Source organism: Aulonocara sp. 'chitande type north' Nkhata Bay, linkage group LG7, assembly GCF_057382095.1.
Source record: "Aulonocara sp. 'chitande type north' Nkhata Bay isolate Kocher_YH1m ecotype deep benthic linkage group LG7, A_spYH_male_GT1.1, whole genome shotgun sequence".
In the NCBI taxonomy this organism is placed as follows: domain Eukaryota; kingdom Metazoa; phylum Chordata; class Actinopteri; order Cichliformes; family Cichlidae; genus Aulonocara; species Aulonocara sp. 'chitande type north' Nkhata Bay.
In genome coordinates, this window is record NC_141350.1 from 21,900,198 (window position 1) to 21,915,525 (window position 15,328).

Here is a 15,328-nt window from a genome sequence, read left to right on the forward strand (position 1 = left end):
GGGAGGACAATAGAGAAAGAGGAGAGTCAAGGAAGGGAGGAGGAGGAGGAGGGAGATGAGAGGATCTCGCGCTTAAATAATGTAGAGCGAGAGGATCGTTTTCAAGTTAGCATGGCTCCCAAGTGCCCCAGAGGCTGGTAATGCCGACAGATTTGACTCTTCCTAAAGACCGTCTCCATGGTCCTCAGAGGCAAAGGCGTGCAGTGGAAGAGATTCCTCCGGGTGGCAAAGTGGGTGGCAAAACTCTTATCCCCTCAGCAGCAGTTTGTTTGTTCACCTTGTAAACAAACGACGGGAAGAAATGTGTGACTGCCTTGTTCAAGCTCGCTTTCTCTCACAAATAATGTCCCCACACTAGTCAAACACTGTTGTGGCTCTTCTGTGCCACCCACCTCATCACATTCATGTTTACTTACTATGTTCAATGAAACAAAGCTGCGACACTGCTATCACTGCACCGTCATGACACGTTTGATAGCGAGCATGGCGAGAGGGGCTGAGCATCTGTGGGTTTACCCACTGTCTTTATGTATGCTTGTGTCACTGTATAGCTCACTGTACGCATGTATTTTGGTTTTGGGTTTACATGCGGTGAGCGTTCCAGGGCTCCTGTTCACACTGGCACTAAATTTTTGCGGGATCGGTGTAAAAATAGCTCAGGTTTCTTCTGCTGCCGAGTGAAACACCGTCTGAAGCACTTGGGCTCAGAGAGAGCTTAGCTAGAGAGGGGAGGAGAAAGAGGAACAAGGCAATGAAGCTTTCAGATGGGGGAGATGGAAGTAGAAGAAAAGCCTGAAAGGAAGGGAGAAAAAGAAAGACGTAGGGCTAATATTAGACTGTCATGTTAAGCTAGAAGAGGTATCAGTTTCTTAATTTCAGGAAGACAAAGAGGAAATAGTGCAGCCTCGCAGGAAGGCAAGATTGTCTTAATTTAGGTGGCTTCATCTCCCTCCAAAAATTTCCTTCCCCCCGACAGGCACAGATAAGACAGGAAATGCTGCACTCCTTTATTGAATTAGTTTGCCAAATCCACAGTTCATGTAGGGCACTAATTTAGCTTCCCGACTCTTTCTTTACCCCCGGCGCTCCGGTAACACAATACTCTATCCATGAGTGCACAAAGACCGAGTTACTATCGCTCAGTTATGAACAGTGAGGTAACTCTCAGTTACAGCCGACGTTATTTATTTGTGTTTTTGGAGAGTGTGGAAAGTGGACCTGTTCGCCAGAATACTGTACTTATAAATCTTTTTGTGTTTATGTCATAAATAAGGAGCTGTGTTTTTGAAGAGTGAGTTCATGTCCAGAAAGGTTTCACTTGAATATTTCAAGCTGCGCAGCTTCAAGTCTGATGTTTGGAAAGAAAATGTTTTTCCAGAGCGGCCGTGTAAGAACAGATGCACAGATCTGTCTTTTTGTCTGCTGACACCTTTTCCACTGTCTCAGCTGATACTGATTACTACTTGAGCACCGCTGCGTTCTTTATTAGGAATTACAAACTGTATGAAAGCTACAGAAATACCAGAAAAGTTTACTCTTTACTTTCAAGCGCTGAAAGTGATTTAAAACGTATTTGCGCAAATCATCGTCCTAAGGAGGAGATAACAAAGCTGTTTATTCTTAGTTGGCTGTTTACCATGAAGCTCACAGCGTAGCAGAAATGTACAATCCTGCAAGCATGTTCATGCTTATGTTACCTGGTGAAAATCAAGGTTTAGCTGCTGGGTCGATGTCAGCAAACGCTCTGCGTGAATATCACTCTGGATCTGTAGGTGTATGAAAGAGGTTAGCACGTTGCTTCAGGTGCTTGTAGAGCTGTTAGGAAGTGTTCACAGCGGTGGATTGTTGTTGTTTCCAGATTAAGAATTGTCGTCTCTTTATAGTCAAGTTCCTGATTTTTCCCTGCAATAAATCTCAGTATAATGATCATAGCATATGTTTGTATGTTCCCTCATCTTTACAAGTATAGTAGTTTACAATATGTATTTTGTGTATAAATATATTTAAACTATTTTTAGCGGGGCAGCACGGTGGTTAGCACTGTTGCCACACAGCAAGAATTCCACCATCAGTCCGGAGTTTGCATCTTCTCTCCGTGTTTGCGTGGGTTCTCCTCCAGTACTCCGGCTTCCTCCCACAGTCGAAGGACATGCAGTTAGTGGGGATAGGTTAATTGATTAATCTAAATTGCCCATAGGTATGAATGTGGGAGTGAATGTGAGAGAGAATGGTTGTCTGTCTCTGTGTGTTAGCCCTGCGACAGACTGGCGACCTGTTCAGGGTGTACCCCGCCTCTTGCCCTATGACGGCTGGGATAGGCTCCAGCGCCCCCCGCGACCCTGAAAAGGATAAGTGGAAGCGAATGGATGGATATTTTTAGTGTAGTGGCACTTTTGGATCATTAAATAAGCGTTCATCAGACAGTGATGCTAACAGTGCTTGTAACTGATAACTTTGAATATGTAACCATGAATATGTAGCTTGCAAAGAAAGAAGAATACATTTGGTTTTATTATTCATTTGTCTGATGTTTATGAACAGCCGTTTTTGCCATCTTACTATATATAGTATTATAATGAACATAAAATAATTAACATGATATGTTAACCTTAACATGCTTTCTTACATGAATGAAGCGAGCAAGAACCTCTGGCTTGGCAAAAACTGCCTGCAGGGCGGGTTTTTGCTAGTTAGAAATGATGTGTATATGGTCACTCCTCGAAAGCAGATCACTCTGCCAACTTTTTTCTTCCTCCTGCTTGAATTAAAGTTATGCACCTGTTGCGCAACTGTACTCACATTTTCATCTGGCAGGTTATAAAAGAAGTCGTGTAGCTCAAGTAACAGCATAACGGTTTGATTTATAACTTTAATGTGATTACTGAATTTACCACAGTGTTTTTAGACAAATGTCATGTGATCAGAGTAAGGCTGTGTGTCCTTTGTCCTTTCTGTCTTTATTGTCGAAGAATACAGGGCGAAAATAGTAGCGTCAGAGATTAAAAATACTTGTCCGTCCTTTTTTTAAAATATCATCATAATGTCTGATTTTGTCACATTTTTCCAAAAAGTTGCAGAGACGGAGGCTTCCACTTTCATAAGTGTGTGAATTACTATTAGACCATTAGAGGTTTAACCTTTTAAGTGTGATTTTAGCCACTGAGCCAAACGCATGCTGAAATGCTGCTTCATAACTTAATAATAGGCAATAAATTGGTTGTTTATTTTCTTCAAAAATTGTTTATAAAGTTATCTGTGCGGTCGGTAGTAACTGTTATAGTAACCCATTTTCTTAGCAATATTACTGTAAACTCTTCACAGAAGAAATATGTTGCTCTTTACACCATTCATGGGCTAGGTGGAAACTTTTGTCTCACAAATGCATAAACAGACTGCATTGCAACATCCAAATATAAATGCACTTCAGGCTACACACACTCCTCCCAGTCAAATCCCCAAATTAATCATCTGTCACTGCAGCGCACACACACACACACACACACACACACACACACACACACACACACACACACACACACACACACACACAGTTGCACACTGCAGCATGCAGAGGTCCAGCTCTCGGGGGATTAACACTTCAACACGCTCAGTCGTGGGATTTTCCCACACCACCTCGCATGCTGAGTTACATTTTATGTCATTCACACCGCGCTGCGTTACAGGATCGCCGCCAGCTCCGAGCGCACTCCCACATATTCACAGGGTTTGCCTGAGAAGCTGTGGTGTGTTAGAGCGCTGGATCCAACTGAAGGGGGTTTGGGGTTGATTGGGCACCTTCACGTTTCTTGAAAGGTGTCTGTCTTTATCTGCAGAAAAACAATAGGTATGCAGTACACACAAGCAAACACTGCTCAAGTCGGTTCTTCAGAATAGGTTTAGTAATAAATATTTCAGGAGGCGTTAAATACAGACCTGCATGCCTCTCTCTCCCTGTCTCTGCACGTTCACATACAGCAGTATTTATGCATTTTTCCTACTTTGTGAGCAAGAAAAACTTAACGAAAAACTAAACTAAACTTCAAACTAAAAGTCGCGCCTTTTGAAACCTGCTGGTTTGCGCTGTGAGGTTGAGAACTTTTACTCTGAAGGTGAACAATCTACACAGTTTTTGTTATTTTAGTTCTATAATTAGACGACTACCCATCATAGCTTCCTGTTAAAAGGGAGTTTTTTCCTCCCACTGTTGCCAAGTGCTTGCTCATAGTGGGTTTCTGTTGGGATTTTCTCTCTATTATATAATTATTATTGCAGGGTTTTTACCGTACTGTATAAAGCACATTGACGCAAATGTGATTTGGCACTCTTTAAATAAAATAAATTAGAAATTGAATATATCCAATAAAACATGGTATTACTGTGATGAAAGGTTAAGGTACTAAATCATAAAAATGGCAATGCAGTTTGAGCTGTTTTTTCCCTGTCTTTATAATCACCCTTCTGCTACTTCTTCTACGTTTCCTGCTGCCTGTGTCTCTGTCCATTTTCTTTATTCCTGTCCTCCTCTTCCCCTTAGCCTCCCTCTTTTTCTGTCCCTCTCTCTGTCCTCCTCCTCGCCGACAGTGGTGGACGGCCTGTTGACAGTCCTCTGCAGTGGAAGGAGGCTTTTATTGAGTGTTCAGCCCTTCCTGGGGCCAATAGGATCCAGATGTGTTGCCGGCACACAACGACAGCAGCCATTTATGGAGAGAGAGAATGTGTGTGTATGCATGTGAGACAACCTGTGACAAAGATGTGATATTTCTTCTTCTCAGTGTGCTCTGGAGCTCTTTTTAACACGTGTTCACATGTGTTTGGCTGCGTGGGACGTGTATTTTTCTGCCCATGTGACAGCACCAGATGCGCTCAGGCACTATTTTCTGAAGGATGGACACACATGAGACACGCACCAAAACGTTTGTGAACACACAAAAAATGTACAACAATCATGAAACTGAACTTGTGGCTAATTGTTAGGCTTTGATGCTGGTTTTGGCTGTTTTACAGCTGTACTGTTTATAAGGCTGGAGAAATGTGCAGTCAGCTGAGGCTAAACAAGCCACTTTGATGAGTGTTGAAACACTTAAACACTGTGTCCAGATGATGAATCCAAAGTTCTGATATTTCTTTTTAGTTTGACAGTTTTCTCAGCCTTGTCATGCTGCAATTACTGGTAGTCCAAGCTAACGGCAACCCCTTCACTCAGCCGTGTTGTGTTTTTAGGTTGTTTTTTTTTTGTAAAACCTGAACACCAAATATACATGAGTTCAAAAATAAAGACATGATGAGCCCAAACGCTGTCATCACATACACTGATTTTGCTTTGTGTTGAATGTCATTCATGTTATTTCAGTACATGCTGAGTCACTGACCATTGCAGCAGAGCCCTGTGCTGTTATAATTAAAAGGAGTCACTTAGCTAGCATTAGCTTTCTCCCTACCATCAGCCTTATTGTGATGATAGGAAAAGGTGAGGCCAGTTGTGTCAAACATGTGCCCCAAGGGCCAGATAGGAATTTCAAAGGATCCAGTTGATGGCTTTGTTAAGTGTGGAAACTGCTGTGAAGTCAGTAATTACATCATAAAAAAAGATATTATATATATGTTGCCAATTCGTCTTTGTTATGTTAGTATTACCATGCAGGAATGGAAATACACATAGATAATTGCTCCATCTCGAAAGGAAAGTGATTAAGTATACAAACCACTTCATACAGACTAAAAGTTTGATGCTCTCAGTTTTCTCTTCTTCCAGTATCAGGTTAAATTATCGAATGTTGACGGGTGAATAGTGAAAGCTTATCTATGTGTGTAAATTTAATATTTGATCTTTATTTTATTTATTATTATATTTAAAGGCTATCTATCACCAAGAAGTTCCAGTGTGCAGCTATCGCAGTAGAAGTAAACAGCAGCATCAAGAGCATAATGAACACGAATGTTAGTGTTAAAATAAACACTCATGAATTCACATGCCCATTTTCAGTCACATGACTGTCCTATCTTATTTGCTGCACCAGAGTTCCTGGTTACAACTTTATTTGTTGCGTTCTTTAGAGCTTTAACACTCATTCATGTGTGAATGATTGGAGTAGGCAGTGCTCAGCTGATCAATTTTCATCATTTCATCATCATTTTTATGTGAGTGCACACAGAGCCTGGAACAGGAAGCCTGGGTAACAAAGAAAGCTGATGGCCACCATCATGATACTTGTTATCTCTGACTGTCAAACCAGCTAATGTAAAGAAAGCCTGGATATGCTGATATACTCTAAGGTGTTACTCATGTTGTTGTGTGAAAAGAAAATTACAATATGGGTAGAAAGACCAAGTTCTTATAGGTTAAATCATTAAACACAAGTGTCTGTTTTAAGGTTAGGCTAAGTGTTGAGTTAGTAGTAGTATAAGCCTCCAGGAAGTGAATATGAGTCAGTGAACGGGCTTCATAAATACACAACTGTGTTTATACGTGTATGTGTGAATGAAATAATGGGCTCCTTTTAACATGATGATCTTGGCACAGGCACAGAGCTGCAGATGACTAATGCAAGCGTGGAGTGTGCCAGATATGAGCAGAAACACTCTGCTGCATCTTTTGGATTAATGTTGTTGCGCACTTGTGGTGTTTCTTGTGTTAAATAATGTTCTGTAGTGGAATCCACACAAGTGCAACTATATATATTGAGAATAAGCCTTTTATCTTTCACAGCTGTTAGACACGTTTGTGAATCAGCAGGCCAATGTCAACTTGTTTCCCTGGTTTTAATTCTTCTTGTGGTCAAATTGGGCAATAGATTCTGGGCATTTTATCAACTGGAGGACGTTGTTATTCAGTAAGGTTTTTCATGTCAAGCACCAGCCATTAAGCCATGACGTTAACGGCTCATGCTCACCACATGAAAGAAACCATTTCAGAGTGTGTCACCTAATATCAGAGCATTATTAGCCCTTAAATACAGCCCCGTGGAGGGTAGCGATGAAGCCGAAAGGTAAAACCAGAGCATGTGGTACAGTGGATCTGACCTGACTGTTTGCATAGTAATCGGTGTCCAAATTTAAGAATGCAGTTAGAAAAAAATGAGCCTTGGGGTGATGTTTGCTTAGGAATGTTCCTGACTGAGTGAATTAACCTGGAAAAACAAGTGTGGCAGCTTAGTGCTCACAGCATGTGACCTACATGAAACCAAACCGTAACCACACCTTACAGTAAAGTAAGGTGTGTGTTTTGGAGCCCAAACTTTGAACATTGTGGTTAAAACATGGCACGCACACGTGCTGTACTTCTCTTTTCCTAAGTCTTCTTCACACCTTTCCATAACCTAATCATGTTTTTTATTATTAACCTTTATTTAACCAGGAAAAGTCCCATTGAGATTAAAAACCTCTTTTGCAAGGGAGTCCTGGCCAAGAGGCGACAACATGTTGAAATTACAAAGTTACATACATATTATAAATAACAATTACATGTTTTCCTTAAAGGTCAAGGAAAAGTGATTACTAGTGATTAGAAGAGGTAGGGGGTCATTTTTTGGCTTGTAGAGCTGATCCCCTGTTTGTATTCTGTGCAAGCAGATTTGTAACTCACTCAGAGAGAGGAAAAAAAACCCCAAGACATAACATAGTGAAAGCTGTTTTTTTTTTTTAAAACTATATTTCAAAAATTCACTATATACTGTAGGAAACACTAATGCTAATTCCACACAGTTGTTTTAGCAGCATTATATAATCTTGATTATATAATGGCTAGCTTAAAATAGCAAGCTCAAATTTTATTTCTAAGCGTTGGAGTAGGACTGACAAGAATTATTACACACGGGACGACTCTGGATGAACATTGGTGAAAAAGGCAGCGAGGAAGAATGCAATGTAACAGCGACTTACACGGGCCTTTCTGAGCTCGAAATGCGCCTTAGGGTGCTAACTAAGGGCAGCTGGCACAGTTGATGTTACCCTACATAACAGGAATTGCACAGACCTCTGTTGCAGCCATTTAATAAACAAACCAATGAGTTTTCTGTTTGAGTAAATGAAACCACACTTTTAAAAAAAGAAGAAGAAATAAACAGAACATATAAATTGTTACAAAAATAAAACTTTATCTCACTTCTGTCGATTTTTCTTTAGAGGAAGTCCCAATCTTTGTGGTGGGTGTCGAAACGTTTTGTATGCAGGAACATCCCTGCTGACAGCATTAATGCTGTATTGCTTATGAAATAACAAGATGGGTGGAAATGCACAGAAAAGCTAGCTAATTTAATAAGATATATATATATATATATATATATATATATATATATATACTAATTGTATTAATGGTTTGTCCGAGCTAGCTATCGGTTAGTAACTGTTGTCCTAGCTAGCTGATATTAATATTAATATAATCCATCCATCCATCCATCTTCATCCGCTTATCCGAGGTCGGGTCGCGGGGGTAGCAGCCTAAGCAAAGAGGTCCAGACCTCCCTCTCCCCAGCCACCTCCTCCAGCTTGTCCGGGGGAATACCAAGGCGTTCCCAGGCCAGCCGAGAGATATAATCTCTCCAGCGTGTCCTGGGTCTGCCCCGGGGCCTCCTCCCGGTGGGACATGCCTGGAACACCTCGCCCAGGAGGCGCCCAGGGGGCATCCTTGCCAGATGCCCGAACCACCTCAGCTGGCTCCTTTCGATGTGGAGCAGCAGCTGCTCTACTCTAAGCCCCTCCCGGATGGCCGAACTTCTCACCCTATCTCTAAGGGAGAGGCCAGCCACCCTTCGGAGGAAGCTCATTTCCGCCGCTTGTATCCGCGATCTCGTTCTTTCGGTCACTACCCACAGCTCGTGGCCATAGGTGAGGGTAGGGACGTAGATCGACCGGTAAATTGAGAGCTTCGCTTTTACACTCAGCTCCCTCTTCACCACGACTGACCGGTGCAGCGTCCGCATTACTGCAGCCGCAGCCCCAATCCGTCTGTCGATCTCCATTAATATTAATATAATCAGCTAACATTATTTTGTGGTTCATTTTAGCAGTAAAAATTCTTATCTGGTGTTTATTAAGCTAGTGCACTCACTCTTATTATATTCTACAGACAAGAGGGTTGAGTGTGTGCATGTATGTCTATATATTTGCTAAGAGCCCATATTTTATTGCTTTTTCGCTTTACTTGTGTGTTAAAACACAAACATGTATCTGAAGTATTGTAAATCCGGTATATAGAATCATACTTTGTGACTGTCGTGTGTTTTCGTGAGAAAGATATGTTGAAAAAAGGTAATGTGCAAGCTCAAGAATTCAATCCATGTACGATAAATGCGAGGAGAGTTTGCAAACACGTGGGAACGTACATGTCACCACATGTTTTGAGATCAGCTATTCCACATAATGTATATAATTTTATTACACTCATATGTTTACAAATTAATTCCCAAAAGCTAAACATATGTTGATAATCATCAACATCTGTTACCCTAGGCAGTTTCTTTAGTAACTTTCATCCAGATTGATCAAGGCATCTCAGAGGAGTTCGGGTACATACATGTGCTATGATCATTATAATAAGATTGGCTTCTCCTTTACCTAAACCACCCCATGTCCTTTCTCCTCATGCTTGCTGTTATGCGGTGGCCCCTTCTTTGCTGTGTGACCTTTGTGTGTAATCACACAAAGGCCTACCTTGTGTGATTACATAACCGCAGTCCTCCTTCTTCCATCCTCACCTCTTTTTCACTCCCAACCTTTCTTTTTCCCAGAAAAGGAGAGCTCATCCCATGTGTCCAGAGGAAAGGACAGAAAAAGAGTTGAAGAGTGCACAAGAATTGGGGGAGTGGATTCAGAGGACAGAGGAAAGTTAAAAAGAGAAGATGAGATGCAGATGAAGCAAAGATCTTATTGCTTAACTTTATTATGTAATTTAGAGTCTTTGATGTTTTAGAGATAAACGGTTTATTTACATTTGATCCAAGCAGTCTGGGTTAAATGTTGTCATCTGTTTCTTGAAGTGAATTTAGTGCGTCTCTGTGTGTGTGTGTGTGTTTATACTAGATGTGGTTAAAGACTTAAGGAGATTTTAAGCTCTGCCTGTGTTTATGTTTGCACATATTGAGCGTGACAACGACGCTGTAATTTTAAAAAATTTAACCATCGTGCTATTTTTTTCTTGTATGAGGACAAAACTGTCATACACCAAACATCACATCTATATATAACGCGACATACAAGCTTTTTTGCAATATACATGAAACTGTTTCCCGTATCTCATTTTCCCCTCCTGTTTACAAGCAGTGCATTGATCAGCAGGAACATCCAGAGATGAATAAAAACGCACATTTGCATACACATACACACACTTGCACAATGCTGTCATTTGACACTGCCGCAACCACCTGGTCGGCTGCATGTGCGTGCGTTACAACCTCGTCTGCACAGCTAGAATAAGGGCTGCATTGAAGCTATCCCCAACCACAGACACAAATCCTCACACACACACACACACACACTTGCACAGATATGCTGTTTTTCCCAGCCTGCCATGTAAAATCGAGCTGCACCTGCTTGCAGAGGAATGCAATGTGATGTCATCTCAGCTGTGAGTGAGGGGCACTTACCGCTGAGGGGGGAAAAAAAAGAAACTCCTCTGGGCTTATGAGTAGCCTTCTGGAGGAATCCACACAGCATGAAGTCATCCTGAAAAACTGTTTTCGGGGTATTTCTGCTGCTCCAGATGTTGTTAAACCACACGTCATACAGAAAATCAACAGTGTAAGGATGGAGGGGATGAGATGGACACAAAGTTAAATAGCGCTGGCATCATTTTATCTGTGCATCACTTTGTTTGTAGTGAATTTGCCCGATGACTTTGACTCATTGCGACTCATGCATAATTCATCAGTGTTCATTGTTTCAATTTAGTACAACAGAGCTAACAACCCACCAAAACTAACGGACTACATCTCTTCGTCATGCTAATGTTATTAGCATTTTAACCTTTAGAGGGAACATATTTGGCACAAGAAAAAAAGCCTCCATGTTTTATTAAATCAATATGAAGAAATGTCTTATGTTCATCATTATGGTTGGCCTAGAAAGTAGATAAAGAACTTGTACAAATATAGGCTAGTAGCATGCTTAAAGAAGATCCAATTAAACAAAAAGTAATGATTGTTACTAATAACAAGGAAAACAGGGATTTCGTTCCATTGGTTCATTATTCATAATTGACTCATTCATGAAAACGTTTCTCTCTTAAAACTAAAAACTTGGGGAATTGAAACCATTTTCAGTCATTTGAAGCACTCACTGCTCCCTGAAACACAGAAAGCTATCTAATGGAAGCTAGCCCAGCAGTGGTTTTGGCACGTCTCCACTTGTTTTTCATAAACTAGGTCACCTAATGATTTTTGAAAGTGTACGAGGAAATACTGTGGCTCTGCTGGGAAACAAGGGAAAGAAAGTAACAGAGAGGGAGAAAGCATGTTATTAGAATTGGTATCCAAACCAATTTTAGCCATCGCTTTGAGGAAAGGCTTGACATACTAATTACCATCCTAGCTCCCATCTCGCCCCCACTCCACTTCAACATATAAAATGCAAAATTTCATCCCAAAATAGGAGAACCACTGCTTGCTTCCTCAGTGCTTGTAGAGCACGGGCTTTCTGCAGGAGTGGAGAAAACAAGTGGCTCCTAACGTAATGTGACAGCATGGAAGGACCCGCCAGGGCTACCACAGCACATATGCATTCATTAACATATTGTTAGAATGACGCTTGGACTTAAACCTACACACACGCACACAGTGTTATAGCTGGATTAAGCCTTGGGCTCAGCACATTTGCTTCGGCATAAAATGTGACATATTGCCGGGAAGCAGTGTATCTTTCATTTGTATAAGTGGACGCTGTGGTGAGCTGCTTTTAACACATTTAAGTTGTTTATTTCTGTACTCCATATGGTCCCACAGGCTATGCACTGAAGGCTGGGGTTAATTCAGATTATGTTGAGTCACTTTGGATTTTCAATTCAAATTCAAATTTGAGGCCAGATTTACTAACATATTGCACCAGCACAAACCTTAAAAAAAGGTATTGTTGTTATTTACAGAGAGCACAGTGAAAAATTAGGTGTAAGATGTGGGAATACTTTTGCAACATATCCTGTTCCTGTGTATTTCTGGGAGTTCCTTCCTCAAGGTGCAAACTTTAGGGAGGCAAACAATAAAATCAAGCGTGCAAACTGATTTACGAATGTTTGTGACATGCAATTTACTGCTAAATGCACCAATAACGCCAAAGAAGCCTGTCTAATTTTTGGTGCTTGATATTGAAATGAACTGACTTATATATTCAATCAAATAAATGCTTCTTGTATTTTGACAGCATCCGAAGAAAACAATGTGATAAAATATGACTTAAGATATTTTAGTCCTCGCTTGTTCAACTGGTTGCATTAAACTAATTCCCCTCCTTTCACAGCATCTTTCCTTATCAGTCTTTGTTATCTGCCCGGCAACAACAGAGAGATTTTTAACTAAAGTAGGTCATCAGTACATAATATAACCAGTCAATATTTCAAACACTTAGAGTAAATCTTATATTATCCCTCTAATAATTTAACAGCTTTATTCATTTTTTGTTTTCCCTTCATAGGTGACAGTGGAAGCCTCTTTTTTTCTCATACCTGTGAAACTGTTGTTTAAATCCAGTTCGGAGTAAAACTAGGTCACAGTTTGCATTTGTATAAACATGACAGGAAGTTTTTAAGTCGCTGTTGGTTTCTAAAAAAGAAAATGAAGATTTCTCCTGTTTAGGTCCATCCATCCACCCCAGCCTCCTCCTTGTCAGGGATTGCCACCTTTCTTTTGCTATTGACTTAAAATGATTTTTAATTATTTATTTACTTTAAATTAAAATGTTCACAAATAGTTGCTGGTGCCTTATTTTACCTCAAATGCACAAGACTTAAATGTGCTTCATTTGAAGCAGACTAGTATCAAAATATCTAGTTTCCTTGTTTATATTTATAGCACTCTAATGATTAATACTGTACTGCTAATCTTTCTTTCCCGATAGAAACCCTTCATTTCTTAATAGGGCTTTTATTTTATATCATATGACTACTGTTGTGTCCCCTCCCCCGTGTTTGTTCATGTTTACCAGACCCCCTTCCTGTCTGACTTCAAATTGACTACCGGTTAAGGAAATACGGTTTGCTTGGGGGCTTTGTCCGAAACAGTACAGTGAAGACAGGAAATTAGAAAATAAGATAGCGGGGCATGGCGTGGCAACAAAGACTGTCTCTGTTTTATTTACTATTTATTAATAAATAGTCCAAATAAAGTTAAGGTTCTTCTTGATTAGCTTAGTTTTTTCCTTTTTTTCTGTCTCTGTTTTGCATCTGTTTTCTCGCTTCGTCTCCTCGCGTTCATACATTGAGCACACACTGATGCAGACACGAACATATAGACGCACACGCACACAGACTAATCATAGCGTGTGTTTTCCTGTGCTGTGGTCGCAGCAGGCGTTGACCATGAAGCAGAGTTCAACAGTAAATCATCCAGACTGTGCCGCCCTGCTTATTAATCTCTTTCAAACATAAACAGAAAGCACACGCACAAACTGCGTGGGGCTTAGCACATGCATGCAAACAGATGTGCGACGGGCAAGTGTCCTTTTCACATACATCGTACCAGTGCATTTATCACTTCTTTTTGTTAATGATTGTGAGTGACAGTTTCTGTTAGGGCTGCTCACTTCAATCATTTCAGGAAGTGGATTTTCCCCCTTCAGACTTTAAACTGGAAGTATTTCCCACAGCAGAACGATTGAGGATGAAAGCTCTGTCATTATCATTCTGAATTGCAGTTTCGATTTACATTTCGGGAAATCAAAGGAGATCTCACTGCCAGTCCACTCTCCGCCTTTGCCTCCTTTTAGTTTTTTTTGGTAGTTACCATTGTGTGTCAACCACTGCAAGACTGGCACACATTAAAGACCAACAGGGGTCTAAAAGATGGATGTGCAGGGGAAGCTGTTGCTTGGTATGAAAGTGAAAGGCCTGGAAAAAGAACGACATCAACCTTACTTAAACCTTGTTTTGTTGCTTCTTTCTTCGGGCTGCTTTGTCCCGGTTGGCTCGCTGAATGTGTGTCAAGTTCTGTTTTTAAATGAATCATCACAGAGATCAAAGCCTGATTCTGGAGCAGGGTTTTACTTTTTATTAACCGTGTTATTCCTGAGCTGTAGTATTCACCCAGAAGCCACAATCAATTATCCGACGCCCACACCGTTCTCCCCCGCTCCCCTTCTCCCCCACCCTTTTACTCTGCTGGCTTTTATGAAGTAATTTATCATCGCTCCAAAATACTGATTGCATCAGCCGGAAAATTTACCGTTGCTACCACTTTATCCTCTCTGAAAAATCTTCTTATTTCCTGCCATATCTTTATCTGTGGGCTTGTTTCCTTCTTTTTTCTCTTTTCACTTAGTTTTCCCCATTTTTTTCTCTTTTCATCATGTCCTCTCTCACAAATGATCATCCCTTCTTCATACTCTTTTGGTCTTTTTTGTTTTGTTTTGTTTTATGTCTGAGCTCTGTCTTCTTTCTTGTCCCTCCCTTTCGTTTGTATCTCTGTGGTGCATTCCCTTTCCTTGTTGCCTCTCCTGTTGCCTCTCCTCTCCTCTGCCTAACTAACCAACCCAGCGAGGCCCATCAGACTGCTAATGAGAACCTGAATGAGTCCTCCAGGGGTCTCTAATGATAGTTTCTCTCTATGTGTGTGTGTGTGTGTGTGTTAGCAGAAATGCCCACAGACTCCCACAAGCAGTGACTGTGTCTGTTTTCAGTGTTGCAGTGTTTGCCTTCAGAGGAATTTGGCAGTTTAGTGCGTGACTGACGTGTCTGACTGTGAGTTTTAACTGCGTGTTTGTGTATTTGTGTGTGTGCCCCTTTTGCAGGCCCCTTCCTGTGCCTCATGGCCTCTGTTACAGTGCTGTGATTGGTAGCTTTCCCTTCATATGTCAACATATTTCAACATATTTTTTTTACTTTTCTTCAGAGCTGGTAGATATAACATCTACTGAAATCTGAATGCTAACCCTAACCTGTTGATACTTGGTTTATCTTACAGGTGTAAACTGTTAATCATAGCTTGCCAGCACCTTGTACCTGTGCGTGCTGATATGTAATCCTTTCTGTTTTCTCTTCAGGCCTTTGGGAATGCTAAGACGGCCCATAACAACAACTCCAGCCGCTTTGGGAAGTTCATCCAGGTCAACTATCAGGAGAGTGGCACAGTCAGGGGGTGAGAGATGCATGCTGACATATAAAACACATCTATAGAAGCCATATCTAGAG

General features: G+C 40.9%; 1 protein-coding gene across 8 annotated transcripts in view; it reads left to right on the forward strand.

The window, feature by feature from the left end:
• LOC147325092 (unconventional myosin-IXAb-like) overlaps positions 1-15,328 on the forward strand; it is a 158,568-nt gene that overhangs the window by 61,722 nt on the left and 81,518 nt on the right. For all 8 annotated transcript variants that reach the window (XM_086299383.1, XM_086299384.1, XM_086299386.1 and 5 more), the window contains exon 3: positions 15,181-15,275. In XM_086299383.1, coding sequence (XP_086155509.1) covers positions 15,181-15,275 — 95 coding nt within the window. The remainder of the gene's footprint in view (positions 1-15,180; positions 15,276-15,328) is intronic.